At 55.4% G+C, this 22,097-nt stretch overlaps 1 protein-coding gene across 4 annotated transcripts in view; it reads left to right on the top strand.

Annotated features, from left to right (window-relative positions):
• The window catches only part of plxna4 (plexin A4), a 776,634-nt gene that overhangs the window by 3,699 nt on the left and 750,838 nt on the right, over window positions 1-22,097 (top strand). For 2 of the 4 annotated variants that reach the window (XM_072471113.1, XM_072471112.1), the window contains exon 2: window positions 15,463-16,767. In XM_072471113.1, coding sequence (XP_072327214.1) covers window positions 15,589-16,767 — 1,179 coding nt within the window. In that variant the 5' untranslated portion in view covers window positions 15,463-15,588. Of the gene's footprint in view, window positions 1-331; window positions 665-2,825; window positions 2,953-15,462; window positions 16,768-22,097 lie in introns of those variants that run through there. The other 2 variants (XM_072471111.1, XM_072471114.1) reach the window with 2 other exon arrangements.

Below are 22,097 nucleotides of genomic sequence, written 5' to 3'. Positions count from 1 at the left end.
GTCTGTACACGAGTACAATATATGCATGTGTACATCTCCGTGTGTGATCTCGATGTATCCCTTGCTGTCTACTAGACGTGTGTATGGCTTTGCAGGTACACAGAGAGGCGTCCGCAGCGTCCTAAAGCCCGCATTCGTGGGGGAAGCATGATTTAGAGGGTATATGATGGGGGAAATTGAAGCGTTCTTTCCCCCACAGAGCAAGTCTGAGCGAGGGTGGAGAGTGGTGATTGATAGAGGCAGGCACTTTAATGTGCACGCTGCCTCCCTCGCAGTCTATCTCACTGATTCAAGCTGTTTATATTCTGAACTCTCCCGCCCAGGTGAAAAGGCGGCGAGTTTGTCCTCTCTTGCTACTCCAACCTGTATATCCAGCTGCCGGGCACGCTGCCCGCAGCTCACATGGGTTGGATTATTGCTGCCCCTGCTCGGTGAGTGTCTGTTCGATCTCAGTTTTCAGCCCAGCCAGCCAGTCACTCCCAGCACAGTGTGAATTGCCATTCGAGCCGGCGCTTGGACTGTGGGGCGGGCTAGCCAGTCCCTGAGCTCTCCCTTCACAATCACATTTATGCTTGTCCGGACATGCTGACTGTAAACAAGATGTAAAGTGGGGGACACGGTGCGGATGGGAAAGCGGCGTATTGACTCATCCCGAGTCAGGCAGGTAAATGTATTGCCATCGTTAAATAGGGAAAAGGAGAGAGAGAGAGGAAGAGCTTGTGAAAGTCTTCACCATTGCAGAAGGCAGCGTCGCTATCAACGTCAAGAATAGTGGATCATTTGAGGGTGAACGAAACCGGAGTGTTGCCCTGCAATTTATTAGCACAATATGTCCATGAGAATATTTTTTAGTGATGGCCATTGATATATGTGTCTGTGTATGTGTGTATGTGTCTGTATGTATGTACGTGTGTCTGTCTATGTGTGTATGTATGTGTGTTTGCATGTGTGTATCTGTGTCTGTACATGTATGTACATGCATGTACTAGGGGCTTGTCACAGTAGCTTCATTGAAGCCTACTTGTAACAATGAGCGATTATTATTATGTATGTGTGCCTTTATGTACGTGTTATGTTATGTGTGGCTGTACATGTATGTCTGTATGCTTGTGTGTCAGTATGTGCATGTAAGTGTGTCTATGTGTATGTGTTATGTATGTGTGTGTCTACATGTATGTGTCTACGCTTGTGTATGTGTCTGGACGTGTATTTAAGTTTGTCTGTATATGTGTGTTATGTATATGTGTGTCTGTATGTATGTGTATGTTTGTATATGTGTCTATATGTGTGTACGTGTCAGTCTCTTTGCATGTGTGTCTATGTGTGTCTGTACGCCTGTGCATGTGTGTCTGTATGTACGATTGTGCCTCTGTGCGTGCGTGTGGTATATGTGCCCGTGTACCTGCGCGCTTCTGTGTGTGTGTGTGTGATAGAGAGCTGCCGAGGCCGGTCTGTGATTTTGCCGATCAGACCGGTATCTGAAGTCATTCAGGAGGAGTGGACATTCTTCATTCCTCATTAAAGCACTACCACGTGTAGTAATGTTCCCCTCTCAGCTTCCTGGCCATAAAGGTTAATGTTTCACCGCGTCTCTGGGAAACCTGGCAGAGTTTTACGTCCAGTGGATTACTTTGGAATTGCAGTGGCCGTGACACAAGTAACAGAAACTCCGTCTGCTTCCTGGCGAAGACATTAGGGACAGCACCTTCTGTGTTGACGTCTCCCTCCGTGACAGCAGGTCAACGAAACCACTTTCTCCAATTGGCCAGACGCGGCTGAGCGTGTCCAATGTGTGCCTATAAACCCCGTCTTAGTCAGGCAATTAAAGGCCAATTTTCCATATGAACACAATTAGGACGATTAATGATAATGAGGGGAATATACACTCCAACCCTGTCTTAGTTTCACAGATCATTAACTTTGCGACTGTAACTGGCTTTTAATAAACTTTTTAGACAAGGAGGGCAGATTCCACCTGGATAAGCGCTCAGGTTGACTGCGCCCGTTCTGTCCTGTGGTCCAACAAGTCGGATCTTCCCCTTTAAGCAGGGGCCATATCCAGGATGAAACAGCCCCTCCGCGCTGGCTACAGCGGCAACTGGATTGCACAGCCGTCCACGGATGGCAACTTTACTGTCTGATTTCCTTTGTGTTTTCTTCAATGATTGTTCCTCTGAAAAGGAAGTGCTTTTGATAAATGTTTCCACTGATGGCGCAGTGTCTCCTTAAGGGTTGATGGAGAGAAGCAGCAGCGGAGTTCCCAGCGGGACTGACACTCGGTGTCAGCAGGTTGGCGCTCAGTCGTACTGTTTGTGTGTGAGAGAGAGAGAATGAGGGAGGGTGGATGATCCCAGCTTTGTGAACAGGGATCCCCTCCACACTCGAAGCCTTGTTGGAGATTTGGGTGACCCTACAGATGCTAAATACAGTGTGGGGAAGCGGCGTTAACCTTCTGGGTATTAGCCCCAACCACCATCCCAGACTGGCTCCATGGAGGTTTTCCTCTTGTACCTAACCTTGTGTGATCGGCAATTTACAATGATGGGCTATGAAGGTTCGTTTTGGAATTTATCATTACGCTGAATCCCAACAAATTGTGTGTTTTTAAGATTTGGTCATAGGAGGAATGAGTGCGATTCCTCCACGTCGTACAGCTTAAACATTCATTCAGGAATTGGAAAGAAGTCTGTTTATCCTCGTTCCCCCCGGCGCTAGGACCCAGCAGCGTTCTGTCCGGGGCGCTGCTGCAGCGCTGGCTCAGTCTCCCAGAGCCGGTGCTGCTGCGAGGATTGAACCTGTTACACTGGATATGGCCGCAGCCTTGGGCCAGGGGAGCCAGTGAGTGGCGGGGCTGACACACTCTGGGCTCCCCCACCCCCCCTCCCCCGACTCGGGGCTGCCAGAACAGTCGCGCTTCCGGATCGCTCAGCAGCAGCATTTGGATCAGATTGGGTGAGTTGCAACATCTTTCCCTGTCTGCCTGGTGCTGGGCGTGTGTGTCCTTGCACCGGGATCGGGGGACGGAGCTGGGGGCAACTTCAGCTTTCCAGTCGGGGAGCGGATTATTTTTAGCCAACAAGTCTGCCCAGAAAGTTGCTAAATGTAAAAGTTTGCAAAGTTAATCCTTCACCAACTTTGGGGTTTTTGGTGATGGGCTGCATTCAGGAAGGGAACCCTTACTCGCGGGCATTTGGGAGTGGGGTCAGTTTTAAAGCTTGGATGTTGACATCTAAACAACACATTTACCCGACATTAGTCACTGCCCTGGAATTGAACTGGCTGATTACTTGGGTTGATTTAGAATGGGGAGGATGGATTGCTAACGCCCAATTTGTTTAACTAATCGGCAATTGAAGTACCTCCAACTCAATTAGTTGAAATTCCCATTTTAAAGCAACTGTTCCCTCGTGAGATCATAAAACAGCCGACAGCACCAATAAAGCGATACAGGAGCCGCTGTCTAATCGCGGGGGTCATTATGGTTGCTTTTATAAAACTGACGTGCTTGCTTTAGTGTGGTTTGATCCAAGGTACATAGTCATGTTTCCTGACTGAGTAATCGACCATAATCCACGAAAACCCCTCTCTCCAGTGGACACAACTGGCTTTAGACACAGCTGGATATGAACAGCAGTCTGGATACAGCTGGTTTATTGGTCCGTGCACAGTCCTGCACATTTTGGATCCTATCTGACACAGGGTGTCAGTGTTCAGCGAGGGGACTTGTTGAAGGGCCATGGGGGGTGTTTGGGACAGATGTGGCTCAGGGCTTTGGCTGGGCACTGACGGCGAGAACTCCTTGTTTATTCCCGTTGTGTGCTGGTGACAGGACGGCTGTGCGGGGGAAGTGAATCAAGTGGGCAAGAAATGAGGCTTTACCAGAGTTAGCCTACAGTGTTTTAAAATGTGCACCTCCAGCAGACAGCGGGCGGAATGGAAACTCAAACAAACGTTGTCTAACTCCCAGGTGATGGATCTGCTAGTGGCTGGATTGGATTGGGGGGGTCGAGATTCTATGTTCCAAAGTCTTGGGTTCGGAGACCCTGCCCTCCCTCAGACAGAGTTTTTAAAAACGTGAGCTTGACTTTACTGAGAGTTGTCCAAATGCGATACTCCTGGCCTGTTTCACCTTTTTAACAAATTTACCCAGCTTAAAGCAAGCTCCTATTCGTCCGCCCCCCCCCCCCCCCCCCCCCCTTTGTCCAACTTGTCGGGCAATGAGGTGGCAGTTAATTCCTGAAGCCGATGAAGATATTTCTCGTGCTGCCCAATAGGTTTTTTGTTGGTTAATATTGACAAGTCAGCGAGTTCAGTGTTAAATATCTAAAACCTGTTCGGGTAAACATCAGTACAGATGTTGCATCTCAAGTTTGGGATTTACTCTTCCAGGTCCGAGCGACCAGCCTCGCTGTATAAATCCCGGAGCGAGGGGGAGAAAGATTTGTTACTTCTATCAATTACGGCGCAGAAGGAGGCCCGTCCTGTCTCCAGACGAACGTTCTGAGGCTATTCCCCTGCCTTTGCCCCGTGCCCCTGCACATTGTGTCTATTCAAGTAATCATCGAATGCCCTCTTCAACTCCTCGGTTGAACCTGCCTCCACCACACTTCCAGGCCGTGCATTCCAGACCCCAGCTACTCAAAGTTTCTCTCCCATCACATTGTCTTCTTTTGGAAATCACTTTAAAATCTGTGCCGTCTCGTTCTTTATCTTTATACCGGGGGGGGATACAGTTTCTCCCTGTCTACTCTGTCCAGCCCCCTCATGATTTTGAACATCTTTCAAATCTCCGCAGCTGCCTTTTCTCCAGGGGGAACAGTCCCAACCTCTCCAATCTGCCCTCAATTCTTGTAAACTTCCTTTGAGCTCTCTCCAATGTGTTCCAGTCCTTCCTATAGTGTGACTCCCAGAATTGTGCGCCATATTCCAGCTGAGGTCTAACTAGTGTCTTGTCTACGTTCAGCGTAACCTCCTGGCTCTTGTATTCTATGCCCCTATTAATAAAGCCCAGGATACTCTATGCTTTATTGACTGCTGTCTCCACCTGTTCTGCCACCTTCAATGATCTAATAATAATAATTGCTTATTGTCACAAGTATGCTTCAATGATGTTACTGTGAAAAGCCCCTGGTCGCCACATTCCGGCGCCTGTTTGAGAGGCCGGTACAGGAATTGAACCCGCGCTGCTGGCCTTGTTCTGCATTACAAGTCGGCTGTTCAGCCCACTGTGCTGAACCAGCCCCATCACATTTGCTTCTTTTGGACAAATTGTTAAAAAGTTTTCCATCTGTGCACAAATACACCCAGGTACCTCTGCTCCTGCACCCCTTTCAGAATTTACCCCTCTCCTCCATGTTCTTCCTCCCAAAATGCATCACCTCACACTTCTCCGCATTGAACTTCATCTGCCGCCTGTTTGCCCACTCCACCACCTTGCCCGTGAAATCGAAGCAATTATTGCACAGGCGAGCATTTGAGGGGGTGAATCAAATGCTGCTCGGACGCTATCTGAACCACTGTGTATTTTCAGCCTTTTCTGTTTTTTTATCTCCGATTTCCAGCATCGTCAATATCTTTGTTCTGTAAAAAAGGGGGTGGGGAAAGGGTCAACGGTCCGCGGGACCAGTGTTTTGTTTTATAAATCCAGTGAGATGTGTGTAAAACGCCACAAATGTCTTCGACAGTTCTGTCTGGATGTGGCGCTGTGTCAACTAAACTACCTCTCCCCAAGGTGTCCCTGGCACACGAGGAAATGCCCCTCCCGACTTTACCAACAGATTGAAAGGTCGAGAGGATCTTGTGTCTCCAATTTGAATTTAGTTTAAAAAAAATAGTTTTCCAACCAATGAAATAGCCAGGCACTTTTGTGTATGGAATCAGACCACTTGGTAATACACACCATCAAGAATAGATTATAAAAGCTCATGTAAATCTCCAATGAAATGTCACGCTCCTTTGTGAATTCATGGGTTCCATTAATTCACAAAATGAGAAGTTGGTGAGACGGTTGCGAAGTAAACTCTCTTCCTCCGGGCCTGGGGGCTGGAGGCGGGGGTGGAGGGAGGTTGTTCGGCTTATCAGGGCCATCCTGTCGGGGGGGGCGGGGGGTGAGCCGAGCGACCCTCACTGTGGGCCAGGTTAAAGCGGGAGGACCTGTCCAGCATCCCGCTGCCCCTCGGTATGGCTTCAGCAGCGACTCGTGGGGGGGGGGGGGGGATGGGATTTGGGGGGGTGGTGGGGGGAGAATGGGATTTGGGGGGGAGGTGGGGGGAGAATGGGATTTGGGGGGGAGGTGGGGGGAGAATGGGATTTGGGGGGGAGGTGGGGGGGAGAATGGGATTTGGGGGGGAGGTGGGGGGGAGAATGGGATTTGAGGGGGTGGTGGGGGGAGAATGGGATTTGGGGGGGTGGTGGGGGGAGAATGGGATTTGGGGGGAGGTGGGGGGAGAATGGGATTGGGGGGAGGTGGGGGGGAGAATGGGATTTGTGGGGGGAGAATGGGATTTGGTGGGGGGGGGAGAATGGGATTTGGTGGGGGGAGAATGGGATTTGGTGGGGGGGAGAATGGAATTTGGGAGGTGGGGGGAGAATGGGATTTGGGGAGATGGGGGGGGAATGTGATTGGGGGGGAAAGAATGGGATTTGGGGGGGAGGTGGGGGGAGAATGGGATTGGGGGGAGGTGGGGGGAGAATGGGATTTGGGGGGAGAATGGGATTTGGGGGGGAGGTGGGGGGAGAATGAGATTGGGGGGGAGGTGGGGGGGAGAATGGGATTGGGGGGGAGGTGGGGGGAGAATGGGATTTGGTGGGTGGGGGGGGGAGGTGGGGGGAGAATGGGATTTGGTGGGGAGAGAATGGGATTTGGGGGCAGAATGGGATTTGGTGGGGGGGGGGAGAATGGGATTTGGGAGGTGGGGGGAGAATGGGATTTGGGGAGATAGGGGGGAATGTGATTGGGGGGGGGGATGTGATTGGGGGGGGAATGGGGATTGGGGGGGAGAATGGGATTTGGGGAGGTGGGGGGAGAATGGGATTTTGGGGGGGAAGAATGGGATTGGGGGGAAGAATGGGATTGGGGGGAAGAATGGGATTTGGGGAGGTGGGGTGAGAATGGGATTGGGGGGGAAGAATGGGATTTGGGGAGGTGGGGGGAGAATGGGATTTGGGGAGGTGGGGGGAGATTGGGATTTGGGGGTGGGAGAATGGGATTTGGGGAGGTGGGGGAAGAATGGGATTTGGGGAGGTGGGGGAGAATGGGATTTGGGGAGGAGGGGGGAGAATGGGATTTGGGGAGAATGGGATTTGGGGAGGTGGGGGGAGAATGGGATTTGGGGAGAATGGGATTTGGGGAGGTGGGGGGAGAATGGGATTTGGGGAGGGGGGAGAATGGGATTTGGGGGGGAGAATGGGATTTGGGGAGGTGGGGGGAGAATGGGATTGGGGGGAGAATGAGATTGGGGGGGAAGAATGGGATTTGGGGAGGTGGGGGAAGAATGGGATTTGGGGAGGTGTGGGGAGAATGGGATTGGGGGGGAAGAATGGGATTTGGGGAGGTGGGGGGAGAATGGGATTGGGGGGAGAATTGGGATTTGGGGAGGTGGGGGGAGAATAGGATTTGGGGAGGTGGGGGGAGAATGGGATTTGGGGAGGTGGGGGGAGAATGGGATTTGGGGAGGTGGGGGGTGAATGGGATTTGAGGAGGGGTGGAGAATGGGATTTGGGGAAGGGGGGTTGGATTGGTGGATGGGATTGGGGAAGGGGGTGGGATTGCTGGATGGGATTGGGGAAGGGTGGGGTTGGACGGGATTGGGGAAGTGGGGGTGGGGGGGAGAATTGGGGAAGGGGTGTGGGGGAGAATTGGGGAAGGGGTGGGTGGGTGGGGGTGGGATTGGGGAAGGGGTGGGGGGGATTGGGGAAGGGGTGGGTGGGGGGGATTGGGGAAGTGGTGGGTGGATGGGGGGGATTGGGGAAGGGGTTGGTGGGTGGGGGGATTGGTGAAGGGGTGGGTGGGTGGGGGGATTGGGGAAGGGGTGGGTGGGGGGGATTGGGGAAGGGGTGGGTGGGGGGGGGATTGGGGAAGGGGTGAGTGGGTGGGGGGGGATTGGGGAAGGGGTGGGTGGGTGGGGAGATTGGGGAAGGGGTGGGTGGGTGGGGGGTATTGGGGAAGGGGTGGGTGGGTGGGGAGGATTGGGGAAGGGGTGGGTGGGTGTGGGGAGGATTGGGGAAGGGGTGGGGGGATTGGGGAAGGGGTGGGTGGGTGGGGGGGGATTGGGGAAGGGGTGGGTGGGTGGGGGGGAATTGGGGAAGGGGTGGGTGGGTGGGGGGGGGAATTGGGGAAGGGGTGGGTGGGTGGGGAGATTGGGGAAGGGGTGGGTGGGTGGGGTGGATTGGGGAAGGGGTGGGTGTGGGGAGGATTGGGGAAGGGGTGGGGGGATTGGGGAAGGGGTGGGTGGGTGGGGGGAGGATTGGGGAAGGGGTGGGTGGGTGTGGGGAGGATTGGGGAAGGGGCGGGGGAATTGGGGAAGGGGTGGGTCTGTGGGGAGATTGGGGAAGGGTTGGGGGGGATTGGGGAAGGGGTGGGTGGGTGGGGGGAGGATTGGGGAAGGTGTGGGTGGGTGTGGGGAGGATTGGAGAAGGGACGGGGGAATTGGGGAAGGGGTGGGTGAGTGTGGGGAGGATTGGGGAAGGGGTGGGGGGAGGATTGGGGAAGGGGTGGGTGGGTGGGGAGATTGGGGAAGGGGTGGGGGGGAGAATTGGGGAAGGGGTGGGTGGGTGGGGGGATTGAGGAAGGGGTGGGTGGGTGGGGGGTATTGGGGAAGGGGTGGGTGGGTGGGGGGAGGATTGGGGAAGGGGTGGGTGGGTGTGGGGAGGATTGGGGAAGGGGTGGGGGGGATTGGGGAAGGGGTGGGTGGGTGGGGGAGGATTGGGGAAGGTGTGGGTGGGTGTGGGGAGGATTGGCGGAAGGGGCGGGGGAATTGGAGAAGGGGTGGGTGAGTGTGGGGAGGATTGGGGAAGGGGTGGGGGGAGGATTGGGGAAGGGGTGGGTGGGTGGGGAGATTGGGGAAGGGGTGGGGGGGGATTGGGGAAGGGGTGGGTGGGTGGGGGGGATTGGGGAAGGGGTGGGTGGGTGGTGATTGGGGAAGGGGTGGGTGGGGGGGATTGGGGAAGGGGTGGGAGGGGGGATTGGGGAAGGGGTGGGTGGGTGTGGGGAGGATTGGGGAAGGGGAGGGGGAATTGGGGAAGGGGTGGGCGTGTGTGGGGAGTATTGGGGAAGGGGTGGGGGGAGGATTGGGGAAGGGGTGGGTGGGTGTGGGGGATTGGGGAAGGGCTGGGAGGGGGGGAAGGGGTGGGTGGGTGGGGGAGGATTGGTGAAGGGGTGGGTGGGTGTGGGGAGGATTGGGGAGGGGTGGGGGGGATTGGGGAAGGGGTGGGTGGGTGGGGGGAGGATTGGGGAAGGGGTGGGTGGGTGGGGGGGATTGGGGAGGGGTGGGTGGGTGGGGGGGATTGGGGAAGGGTGGGTGGGTGGGGGGGATTGGGGAAGGGGTGGGTGGGGGGATTGGGGAAGGGGTGGGTGGGGGGATTGGGGAAGGGGTGGGTGGGGAATTGGGGAAGGGGTGGGTGGGGGATTGGGGAAGGGGTGGGTGGGGGATTGGGGAAGGTGTGGGTGGGGGGGATTGGGGAAGGGGTGGGTGGGTGGGGATTGGGGAAGGGGTGGGTGGGTGGGGGGGATTGGGGAAGGGGTGGGTGGGTGGGGGGGATTGGGAAAGGGGTGGGTGGGTGGGGGGGATTGGGGAAGGGGTGGGTGGGTGGTGATTGGGGAAGGGGTGGGTGGGGGGGATTGGGGAAGGAGTGGGAGGGGGGATTGGGGAAGGGGTGGGTGGGTGTGGGGAGGATTGGGGAAGGGGAGGGGGAATTGGGGAAGGGGTGGGCGTGTGTGGGGAGTATTGGGGAAGGGGTGGGGGGAGGATTGGGGAAGGGGTGGGTGGGTGTGGGGGATTGGGGAAGGGCTGGGAGGGGGGGAAGGGGTGGGTGGGTGGGGGAGGATTGGTGAAGGGGTGGGTGGGTGTGGGGAGGATTGGGGAGGGGTGGGGGGGATTGGGGAAGGGGTGGGTGGGTGGGGGGAGGATTGGGGAAGGGGTGGGTGGGTGGGGGGGATTGGGGAGGGGTGGGTGGGTGGGGGGGATTGGGGAAGGGTGGGTGGGTGGGGGGGATTGGGGAAGGGGTGGGTGGGGGGATTGGGGAAGGGGTGGGTGGGGGGATTGGGGAAGGGGTGGGTGGGGAATTGGGGAAGGGGTGGGTGGGGGATTGGGGAAGGGGTGGGTGGGGGATTGGGGAAGGTGTGGGTGGGGGGGATTGGGGAAGGGGTGGGTGGGTGGGGATTGGGGAAGGGGTGGGTGGGTGGGGGGGATTGGGGAAGGGGTGGGTGGGTGGGGGGGATTGGGAAAGGGGTGGGTGGGTGGGGGGGATTGGGGAAGGGATGGGTGGGGGGGATTGGGGAAGGGGTGGGTGGGTGGGGGGAGGATTGGGGAAGGGGTGGGTGGGTGGGGGGAGGATTGGGGAAGGGGTGGGTGGGGGGAGGATTGGGGAAGGGGTGGGTGGGTGGGTGGGGGGAGGATTGGGGAAGGGGTGGGTGGGTGGGGGAGGATTGGGGAAGGGCGGGGTGGGTGGGTGGGGGGGGATTGGGGAAGGGGTGGGTGGGGGGGGATTGGGGAAGGGGTGGGTGGGTGGGGGGTGATTTTGGACGGGGTGTGTGGGTGGGCGGGGGGTGATTGGGGAAGGGGTGGGTGGGGGGGAGTTTGGGGAAGGGGTGGGTGGCGGGGATTGGGGAAGGTGTGGGTGGGTGGGGGGATTGGGGAAGGGGTGGGTGGGTGGGGGGGATTGGGGAAGGAGTGGGTGGGTGGGGGGGATTGGCGAAGGGCTGGGTGCGGGGGGATTGGGGAAGGGGTGGGTGGGGGGGATTGGGGAAGGGGTGGGTGGGGGATTGGGGAAGGTGTGGGGATTGGGGAAGGGGTGGGTGGGTGGGGATTGGGGAAGGGATGGGTGGGTGGGGGGATTGCGGAAGGGGTGGGTGGGTGGGGGGAGGATTGGGGAAGGGGTGGGTGGGTGGGGGAGGATTGGGGAAGGGGTGGGTGGGTGGGGGAGGATTGCGGAAGTGGTGGGTGGGTGGGGGAGGATTGGGGAAGGGGTGGGTGGGTGGGGATTGGGGAAGGGGTGGGTGGGTGGGGGGGATTGGGGAAGGGGTGGGTGGGTGGGGGGTGATTGGGAAAGGGGTGTGTGGGTGGGCGGGGGGTGATTGGGGAAGGGGTGGGGAAGGGGTGGGTGGGGGGAGATTGGGGAAGGGGTGGGTGGGGGGGAGATTGGGGAAGGGGGTGGGTGGGGATTGGCGAAGGGGGGTGGGGCAGATTGGGGAAGGGGTGGGTGGAGGGGGGATTGGGGAAGGGGTGGGAGGGATTGGGGACGGGGTGGGTGCGGGTGGATTGGGGAACGGGTGGGTGGGTGGGGATTGAGGAAGGGGTGGGTGGGGGGGGATTGGGGAAGGGGTGGGGGGGATTTGGGAAGAGTAGTGGGGGGGAATTGGGGAAGAGGAGTGGGGGTGATTGGGGAAGGGGGTGCGGGTGATTGGGGAAGAGGCGTGGGGGGATAGGGGGGCTGGAGTGGGGGAGGATGGGGGGGCTGGGGTGATTGGGGAAGGGTGTGGGTGTGATTGGGGAAAGGGGGTGGGGGGATTGGGGAAGAGGGGGTGGGGGATAGGGGGGCTGGGGTGGGGGAGGATAGGTGGGTGGGGGGGATTTGGGGTGGGGGAGGATAGGGGGTCTGGGGTGGGGGAGGATGGGTGGGGGGAGATTTGGGGTAGGGGGGTGGAGGTGATTGGGGAAAGGGGGTGGGGGGGATTGGGGAAGAGGGGTGGGGTGGGATAGGGGGGCTGGGGTGGGGGAGGATAGATGGGTGGGGGATTTGGGGTGGGGAAGGATAGGGGGGCTGTGGTGGGGAAGGATAGGTGGGTCGGGGTGATTGGGGAAGGGGGATGGGGGTGATTGGGGAAGGGGTGGGTGGGTGGGGGATTGGGGAAGGGGTGGGTGGGTGGGGGATTGGGGAAGGGGTGGGTGGGGGGGATTGGGGAAGCAGTGGGGGGGATTGGGGAAGGGGTGGGGGGATTGGTGAAGGGGTGGGGGGGATTTGGGGAAGAGGAGTGGGGGGGAATTGGAGAAGAGGAGTGGGGGTGATTGGGGAAGAGGGGTGGGGGGGATAGGGGGGCTGGGGTGGGGGAGGATAGGGGGCTGGGATGATTGGGGAAGGGGGGTGGGGGTCATTGGGTAAAGGGGGTGGGGGGATTGGGGAAGAGAGGTGGGGGGATAGGGGGGCTGTGGTGGAGGAGGATAGGTGGGTGGGGGGGATTTGGGGTGGGGGAGGATAGGGGGGCTGGGGTGGGGGAGGATAGGTGGGTGGGGGGAGATTTGGGGAAGGGGCTTGGGGGTATTGGAGAAGGGGGGGATTGGGGAAGGGGGTTGGGGTATTGGGGAAGGGGGGTAGGGTGTATTGGGGAAGGGGATTGTGGGGGGTATTGGGGCAGGGGGGTGGGATGTATTGGGGAAGGGGGGGTGGAAGGTATTGGGGAAGGGGGTGGAGGGTATTGGGGAAGGGGGGTGGGGTGTATTGGGGAAGGGGGGGTGGGGTGTATTGGGGAAGGGGGGTGGAGGGTATTGGGGAAGGGGGTGGAGGGTATTGGGGAAGGGGTTTGGGGTGTATTGGGGAAGGGGGTTGTGGGGGGTATTGGGGAAGGGTGTGGGGGGTATTGGGGAAGGGGGGGTGGGGTGTATTGGGGAATGGGGTGGAGGGATTGGGGAAGGGGGTGGAGGGTATTGGGGAAGGGGAAGTGGAGGGTATTGGGGAAGGGGGGGTGTGGGGTATTGGGGAAGGGGGTTGTGGGGTTATTGGGGAAGGGGGGGTGGTGGGTATTGGGGAAGGGGGGTGGTGGGTATTGGGGGTTGGGGGGTATTGGGGAAGGGCGGGTGGGGTGTTTTGGGGAAGGAGGTTGTGGGGGGGTATTGGGGAAGGGTGTGTGTGGTGTATTGGGGAAAGGGGAGTGGAGGGTATTGGGCAAGGGGTTTGTGGGTTTGTGGGGGGTATTGGGCAAGGGGGTTGTGGGGGGTATTGGGGAAGGGGGGTGTGAGTCGCGCCTCTGAATGATGAAACCAGCTGTGATTCTCCCCAGCAGCAATTCACAGCGGGGAGATGCCCTGAGGTCATTTCAGTCCATTATAATTTTGGGTGTATTGAGATTACAACGAGCTTTTTGAAAGTTTCCTTTTTAAATATAAAGTCACTCTTGATTGAAATTATTCAGAATAACATCTCTCTTGTGAACTGAAGATGTAAGTTTTGGTTTAATTGATTACAGGGCAGAAGGAGGCCACTCAGCCCATCGAGTCGGCACTGACCCTTGGGAAGGTCCGCTCCTTCGCCCTATTTCCCGAACCCAACCTGAGCATCCCTGCAGGACACTGGGGCACTTTAGCCTGGCCAATCCACCTAACTCCTTGAAATGAAATGAAATGAAAATCGCTTATTGTCACAAGTAGGCTTCAAATGAAGTTACTGTGAAAATCCCCTAGTCACCACATTCCAGCGCCTGTTCGGGGAGACCGGTACGGGAATTGAACCGTGCTGCTGGCCTGCCTTGGTCTGCTTTCAAAGCCAGCGATTTAGCCCAGTGTGCTAAACCAGCTCCTAGGTGCCACCTTCCGGGTTTTTTGAAGTTCTGATTGCTGCAACGTATTTACACTTGTCTTTGTCAGCTGGACTTTGGTTCTGGATTTATTTTGACTAAACCCCCGAATTGCTGAAAGGCAAACCTGCCCCTTTTGTAAAAGAAAAACAGACATAAGGCTGCATTGGAATGGACATTCTGATTAGCAAGACGAGTGGCCAATGAGCACTGGAGATACGGGTAGTTCGGACACTGAACTCCTGCAGGGTGCCACTAAACCAGCCAGTGGAGCTTTCCCCCAAAAGATGAAGATTTTAAACAGAATGGGTTCAAATGCAAATAAACACCTGAGTTTGAAATGTCCTCTTCGGTAGTTTTAACGATTGTACCATCTCCTCTAACATGTAGTTGTTTAAATATATGTTTGAGGGTGGCACATGGAGCAGTGGTTAGCATTGGGACTACGGTGCTGAGGACCCGGGTTCGAATCCCAGCCCTGTGTCACTGTCCGCTTGGAGTTTGCACATTCTCCCTGTGTTTGTGTGGGTTTCACCTCCACAACCCAAAAATGTGCAGCTTAGGTTTTGGCCACGCTAAATTGCCCCTTAATTGGAAAAAATAAATAATTGGGTACTCTAAATTTATAAAAATAAATAAATGTAGGTTTGAAAAAACATAAGAAGAAGGTCCTTAAACGGGATTTTCTATCGCTTCCCCCTCTTAGTGCCCTGTAATGAATTCCTGACTTTTGAAATGCTTCGCTCACTGCTCGAGCTGACACAGGAGCTTTCAGCCTCCTGGAGAGCGGCCTGGACAACTGAAGCTGCCAGTTCCTCACCATCACCTGTGGACTTATAGAGCAGATTGTAGAAAAGACTTTGGATTTGTTTATTGTCACGTGTACCGAGGTACTGTGAAAAGTATTTTTCTGCAAGCAGCTCAAACAGATCATTTAGTACATGAAAAAAAAAGAAAATACATAATAGGGCAACGCAAGGTACAAAATGTAAATACCTAGACATCGGCATCGGGTGAAGCATACACGGGTGTAGTATTAATGAGGTCAGTCCATAAGAGGGTCGTTTAGGAGTCTGGAAACAGCGGGGAAGAAGCTGTTTTTGTATCTGTTAGTGCATGTTCTCAGATTTTTGTATCTCCTGCCCGATGGAAGAAGTTGGAAGAGTGAGCAAGCCGGGTGAGAGGGGTCTTTGATTATGCTGCCCGCTTTCCCCAGACAGCGGGAGGTGTAGATGGAGTCAATGGATGGGATGCGGGTTCGTGTGATGGACTGGGCGGTGTACATGACTCTCTGTAGTTTCTTGCAGTCTTGGGCCAAGCAGTTGGCATACCAGGCTGTGATACAGCCGGATTCGATGCTTTCAATGGTGCATCTGTAAAAATTGGTAAGAGTCAATGTGGACATACGGAATTGCCTTAGTTTCCTGAGGAATTATAGGCGCTGTTCTGCTTTCTTGACGGTAGTGGTGGACCAGGACAGATTTTTGGTGATGTGCATACGTAGCAATTGCTTGGCTGAAATGAGTGACTTGGGAATGAATGGAGAGAGAGAATGTGTGGTTGCAGTAAATAGATTGGAGGGAGAGGCACACACACACACTGCAGAGGAGGAGATGAGTGTCACAGAGACTTAGAAAGAGCTGGACAACATTCTCAATCTGCCCTGCTGTCTATCTGGGCCACGGGTGACAACCAAGTTGATTCTCACACATCTCTTCTTTTCTCTCTCTTTGCAGGTTGAGGATGCTGAACCTCAGACGTGTGCACATGGACAGATTTTAGTCGGATTAATTTGGGATTTAAAAAGACAAGTTGAAAGGAGGGCAGTTGGGCAGAGCCAGCACCACCCAACACCCAGAACCATGGCAGCAGTGAGATGGAACCGGATTTGCTTCATCTTTCATTTGCTCCTCATCTCCTCCACCTCCTCCTCCTCCTCTGGGCAGGCGGGTATGAACCAGGAGTATAACACGTTCAAGACTGACAACCCCGACTGGGTGTTCAACCACCTAGTGGTGGACCAGAGGACGGGGAGTGTGTACCTGGGGGCGGTGAACAGGATCTACAAGCTATCCAGTGAGCTGCTGCCTCTGGTCACCCACCAGACGGGGCCGGACGAGGACAACCCGGACTGTTACCCCCCCCGCATGGTGCAGCCCTGTAACGAGCCGCTGCGGCTGACCGACAACGTCAACAAGATGCTGCTGATCGACCAGGGGGAGCGGCGCCTGATCGCCTGTGGCAGCCTGTACCAAGGGATCTGCAAGCTGCTGCGGCTGGACGACCTATTCAAGCTGGGTGAGCCCTTCCACAAGAAGGAGCACTACCTGTCCCGGGTCAACGACAGTGGCTCCGTCTTCGGGGTGATCGTGTCGGACCAGGGCGCGGACGCCAAGCTCTTTGTGGCCACGGCGGTGGATGGCAAGCCGGAATACTTCCCCACCATCTCCAGCCGCCTGCTGGCCAGCAACCCCGAGGCCGACGAGATGTTCTCCTTCGTCTTCCAGGACGAGTTCCTCGCCTCGCTCATCAAAATCCCGTCCGACACCTTCACTGTGATCCCAGACTTTGACATTTATTACATCTACGGCTTCAGCAGCTCGGCCTTTGTCTATTTCCTCACCCTACAGCCCGAGCTGGTCAATGCCGGGCCCGGCTCCACCCGCCAACAGGTTTACACCTCCAAACTGGTCCGCCTGTGCCAGGCCGACACCACCTTCAACTCCTACGTGGAGATGCCAATCGGCTGTGTGAAGGATGGGGTGGAGTACCGCCTGCTGCAGGCTGCCCACCTGGCCAAAGCCGGCCCTGTTCTGGCCACCTCCCTGGGCATCCACCCGGACCAGGACGACGTGCTCTTCGCCCTCTTCTCCAAAGGCCAGAAGAGACGCAGCAAAGCCCCCGACGAGTCCGTCCTCTGCATGTTCGTGCTGAGTTCCATCAACGAGCGCATCAAAGACCGGCTGCAGTCCTGTTACCGAGGGGAGGGCTTCCTGGACCTGGCCTGGCTCAAAGTGAAGGACATCCCGTGTGTGCCCGCGGTAAGGCTCAGAGTGACACAAGACTGTGTACCCCCAGTTCCATCTGACAGGCTGGCCCCAATATATGTTGTGTTTCAGACAGGAAAATGTCACCCTGTACACATGACGTACAAGCCACCCTGCACACACAAAATACATGCCACCCTGTACACACAAAATACATGCCACCCTGTACACACAACATACACGTCACCCTGTACACACAACTTTCATCCATATTCAGTGTGGGGTTGTGCAGATGTGGATATTCAGGGTAGATGGGGTTGTGCAGATGTGGATATTCCGTGTGGGGTTGTGCAGATGTGGCTATTCAGGGTAGGTGGGGTTGTGCAGATGTGGATATTCAGGGTAGGTGGGGTTGTGCAGATGTGGATATTCAGTGTGGGAGTGTGACGATGTGGATATTCAGTGTGGGGGTGTGCAGATGTGGATATTCAGTGTGGGGGTGCAGATGTGGATATTCAGGGTAGGTGGGGTTGTGCAGATGTGGATATTTAGTGTGGGGTGTGCAGATGTGGATATTCAGTGTGGGGGTGTGCAGATGTGGATATTCGGTGTGGGGGTGTGCAGATGTGGATAGCCAGTGTTGGGGTGTGCAGATGTGGATAGCCGGTGTGGGGGTGTGCAGATGTGGATAGCCGGTGTGGGGGTGTGCAGATGTGGATAGCCGGTGTGGGGGTGTGCAGATGTGGATATTCGGTGTGGGGGTGTGCAGATGTGGATATTCGGTGTGGGGGTGTGCAGATGTGGATATTCGGTGTGGGGGTGTGCAGATGTGGATATTCGGTGTGGGGGCGTGCAGATGTGGATATTCAGTGTGGGGGTGCAGATGTGGATATTCAGGGTAGGTGGGGTTGTGCAGATGTGGATATTTAGTGTGGGGTGTGCAGATGTGGATATCCGGTGTGGGGGTGTACAGATGTGGATATCCGGTGTGGGGCTGTGCAGATGTGGATAGCCGGTGTGGGGGTGTGCAGATGTGGATAGCCGGTGTGGGGGTGTGCAGATGTGGATATTCGGTGTGGGGGTGTGCAGATGAGGATATTCGGTGTGGGTGTGTGCAGATGTGGATATTCGGTGTGGGGGTGTGCAGATGTGGATATTCGGTGTGGGGGCGTGCAGATGTGGATATTCAGTGTGGGGATGTGCAGATGTGGATATTCAGTGTGGGGGTGCAGATGTGGCTATTCAGTGTGGGGGTGCAGATGTGGATATTCAGTGTGGGGTGCAGATGTGGATATTCAGTGTGGGGGTGTGCGGATGTGGATATTCAGACTGGGGGTGTGCAGATGTGGATAATGGGTGTGGGGTGTGCAGATGTGGATATTCGGTGTGGGGGGGTGCAGATGTGGATATTCTATGGGGGTGTGCAGATGTGGATATTCGGTGTGGGGGTGTGCAGATGTGGATATTCGGTGTGGGGGTGTGCAGATGTGGATATTCGGTGTGGGGGTGCATATGTGGATATTCGGTGTGGTGTTGCAGATGTGGATATTCGGTGTGGGGGGGTGCAGATGTGGATATTCGGTGTGGGGGTGTGCAGATGTGGATATTCGGTGTGGGGGTGTGCAGATGTGGATATTCGGTGTGGGGGCGTGCAGATGTGGATATTCAGTGTGGGGGTGCAGATGTGGATATTCAGTGTGGGGGTGCAGGTGTGGATATTCAGTGTGGGGGTGTGCAGATGTGGATATTCAGTGTGGGGGTGCAGATATGGATATTCAGTGTGGGGGTGTGCAGATGTGGATATTCAGTGTGGGGGTGTGCAGATGTGGATATTCAGTGTGGGGGTGCAGATGTGGATATTCAGGGTAGATGGGGTTGTGCAGATGTGGATATTCAGTGTGGGGTTGTGCAGATGTGGCTATTCAGTGTAGGTGGGGTTGTGCAGATGTGGATATTCAGGGTAAATGGGGTTGTGCAGATGTGGATATTCCGTGTGGGGTTGTGCAGATGTGGCTATTCAGGGTAGGTGGGGTTGTGCAGATGTGGATATTCAGTGTGAGGGTGTGCAGATGTGGCTATTCAGTGTGGGGGTGCAGATATGGATATTCAGTGTGGGGGTGTGCAGATGTGGATATTCAGTGTGGGGGTGTGCAGATGTGGATATTCAGTGTGGGGATGCAGATGTGGATATTCAGGGTAGGTGGGGTTGTGCAGATGTGGATATTCAGGGTAGATGGGGTTGTGCAAATGTGGATATTCAGTGTGGGGTTGTGCAGATGTGGCTATTCAGGGTAGGTGGGGTTGTGCAGATGTGGATATTCAGGGTAGATGGGGTTGTGCAAATGTGGATATTCCGTGTGGGGTTGTGCAGATGTGGCTATTCAGGGTAGTTGGGGCTGTGCAGATGTGGATATTCAGGGTAGATGGGGTTGTGCAGATGTGGATATTCAGTGTGGGAGTGTGAAGATGTGGATATTCAGTGTGGGGGTGTGCAGATGTGGATATTCAGTGTGGGGGTGCAGATGTGGATATTCAGGGTAGGTGGGGTTGTGCAGATGTGGATATTCAGTGTGGGGGTGTGCAGATGTGGATATTCAGTGTGGGGGTGCAGATGTGGATATTCAGGGTAGGTGGGGTTGTGCAGATGTGGATATTCAGTGTGGGGGTGTGCAGATGTGGATAGCCGGTGTGGGGGTGTGCAGATGTGGATAGCTAATGTGTGGGGGTGTGCAGATGTGGATAGCCGGTGTGGGGGTGTGCAGATGTGGATAGCTAATGTGTGGGGGTGTGCAGATGTGGATATTCGGTGTGGGGGTGTGCAGATGTGGATATTCAGTGTGGGGGTGTGCAGATGTGGATAGCTAATGTGTGGGGGTGTGCAGATGTGGATATTCGGTGTGGGGGGGTGCGGATGTGGATATTCAATGTGGGGGTGCAGATGTGGATATTCGGTGTGGGGGGGTGCAGATGTGGATATTCAGTGTGGGGGGGTGCAGATGTGGATATTCAATGTGGGGGTGCAGATGTGGATATTCGGTGTGGGGGTGTGCAGATGTGGATATTCAGTGTGGGGGTGTGCAGATGTGGATATTCAGTGTGGGGCTGCAGATGTGGATATTCGGTGTGGGGGTGTGCAGATGTGGATATTCGGTGTGGGGGTGCAGATGTGGATATTCGGTGTGGGGGTGTGCAGATGTGGATATTCGGTGTGGGGGTGCAGATGTGGATATTCAGTGTGGGGGTGTGCAGATGTGGATATTCAGTGTGGGGGTGTGCAGATGTGGATAATTAGTGTGGGGATGTGCGGATGTGGATATTTAGTGTGGGGGTGCAGATGTGGATATTTAGTGTGGGGATGTGCGGATGTGGATATTTAGTGTGGGGATGTGCGGATGTGGATATTTAGTGTGGGGGTGCAGATGTGGATATTTAGTGTGGGGATGTGCGGATGTGGATATTTAGTGTGGGGGTGCAGATGTGGATATTTAGTGTGGGGATGTGCAGATGTGGATATTCAGTGTGGGGGTGTGCAGATGTGGATATTCAGTGTGGGGATGTGCAGATGTGGATATTTAGTGTGGGGATGTGCGGATGTGGATATTTAGTGTGGGGGTGTGCAGATGTGGATATTTAGTGTGGGGGTGTGCAGATGTGGATATTCGGTGTGGGGGTGTGAAGATGTGGATATTCAGTGTGGGGCTGCAGATGTGGATATTCGGTGTGGGGGTGTGCAGATGTGGATATTCGGTGTGGGGGTGTGCAGATGTGGATATTCGGTGTGGGGGTGTGCAGATGTGGATATTCAGTGTGGGGATGTGCGGATGTGGATATTCAGTGTGGGGATGTGCGGATGGGGATATTCAGTGTGGGGATGTGCGGATGTGGATATTCAGTGTGGGGGTGTGCGGATGTGGATATTCAGTGTGGGGGTGCAGATGTGGATATTTAGTGTGGGGATGTGCGGATGTGGATATTTAGTGTGGGGGGGTGCAGATGTGGATATTCAGTGTGGGGATGTGCGGATGTGGATATTTAGTGTGGGGGTGTGCGGATGTGGATATTCAGTGTGGGGATGTGCGGATGTGGATATTCAGTGTGGGGATGTGCGGATGTGGATATTTAGTGTGGGGGTGCAGATGTGGATATTCAGTGTGGGGATGTGCGGATGTGGATATTCAGTGTGGGGATGTGCGGATGTGGATATTCGGTGTGGGGGTGTGCAGATGTGGATATTCGGTGTGGGGATGTGCGGATGTGGATATTCAGTGTGGGGGTGTGCAGATGTGGATATTCAGTGTGGGGGTGTGCAGATGTGGATATTCAGTGTGGGGGTGTGCAGATGTGGATATTCGGTGTGGGGATGTGCGGATGTGGATATTCAGTGTGGGGGTGTGCAGATGTGGATATTCAGTGTGGGGATGTGCGGATGTGGATATTCAGTGTGGGGATGTGCGGATGTGGATATTTAGTGTGGGGGTGCAGATGTGGATATTCAGTGTGGGGATGTGCGGATGTGGATATTTAGTGTGGGGGTGCAGATGTGGATATTTAGTGTGGGGGTGTGCAGATGTGGATATTCAGTGTGGGGATGTGCGGATGTGGATATTCAGTGTGGGGATGTGCGGATGTGGATATTTAGTGTGGGGGTGCAGATGTGGATATTCAGTGTGGGGATGTGCGGATGTGGATATTTAGTGTGGGGGTGCAGATGTGGATATTTAGTGTGGGGGTGTGCAGATGTGGATATTCAGTGTGGGGATGTGCGGATGTGGATATTTAGTGTGGGGATGTGCGGATGTGGATATTTAGTGTGGGGATGTGCAGATGTGGATATTTAGTGTGGGGGTGCAGATGTGGATATTTAGTGTGGGGGTGCAGATGTGGATATTTAGTGTGGGGGTGTGCAGATGTGGATATTCAGTGTGGGGATGTGCGGATGTGGATATTTAGTGTGGGGATGTGCGGATGTGGATATTTAGTGTGGGGGTGCAGATGTGGATATTTAGTGTGGGGATGTGCGGATGTGGATATTTAGTGTGGGGGTGCAGATGTGGATATTCAGTGTGGGGATGTGCGGATGTGGATATTTAGTGTGGGGGTGCAGATGTGGATATTTAGTGTGGGGGTGCAGATGTGGATATTTAGTGTGGGGTTGTGCAGATGTGGATATTCAGTGTGGGGATGTGCGGATGTGGATATTTAGTGTGGGGGTGCAGATGTGGATATTCAGTGTGGGGGTGTGCAGATGTGGATATTCGGTGTGGGGGTGTGCAGATGTGGATATTTAGTGTGGGGGTGTGCAGATGTGGATATTCGGTGTGGGGGTGCAGATGTGGATATTTAGTGTGGGGATGTGCAGATGTGGATATTCAGTGTGGGGATGT

The sequence above is a fragment of the Scyliorhinus torazame genome, chromosome 13, assembly GCF_047496885.1.
Source record: "Scyliorhinus torazame isolate Kashiwa2021f chromosome 13, sScyTor2.1, whole genome shotgun sequence".
Classification (NCBI taxonomy): Eukaryota; Metazoa; Chordata; class Chondrichthyes; order Carcharhiniformes; family Scyliorhinidae; genus Scyliorhinus; species Scyliorhinus torazame.
This window is presented reverse-complemented; position numbering and strand designations above follow the sequence as displayed.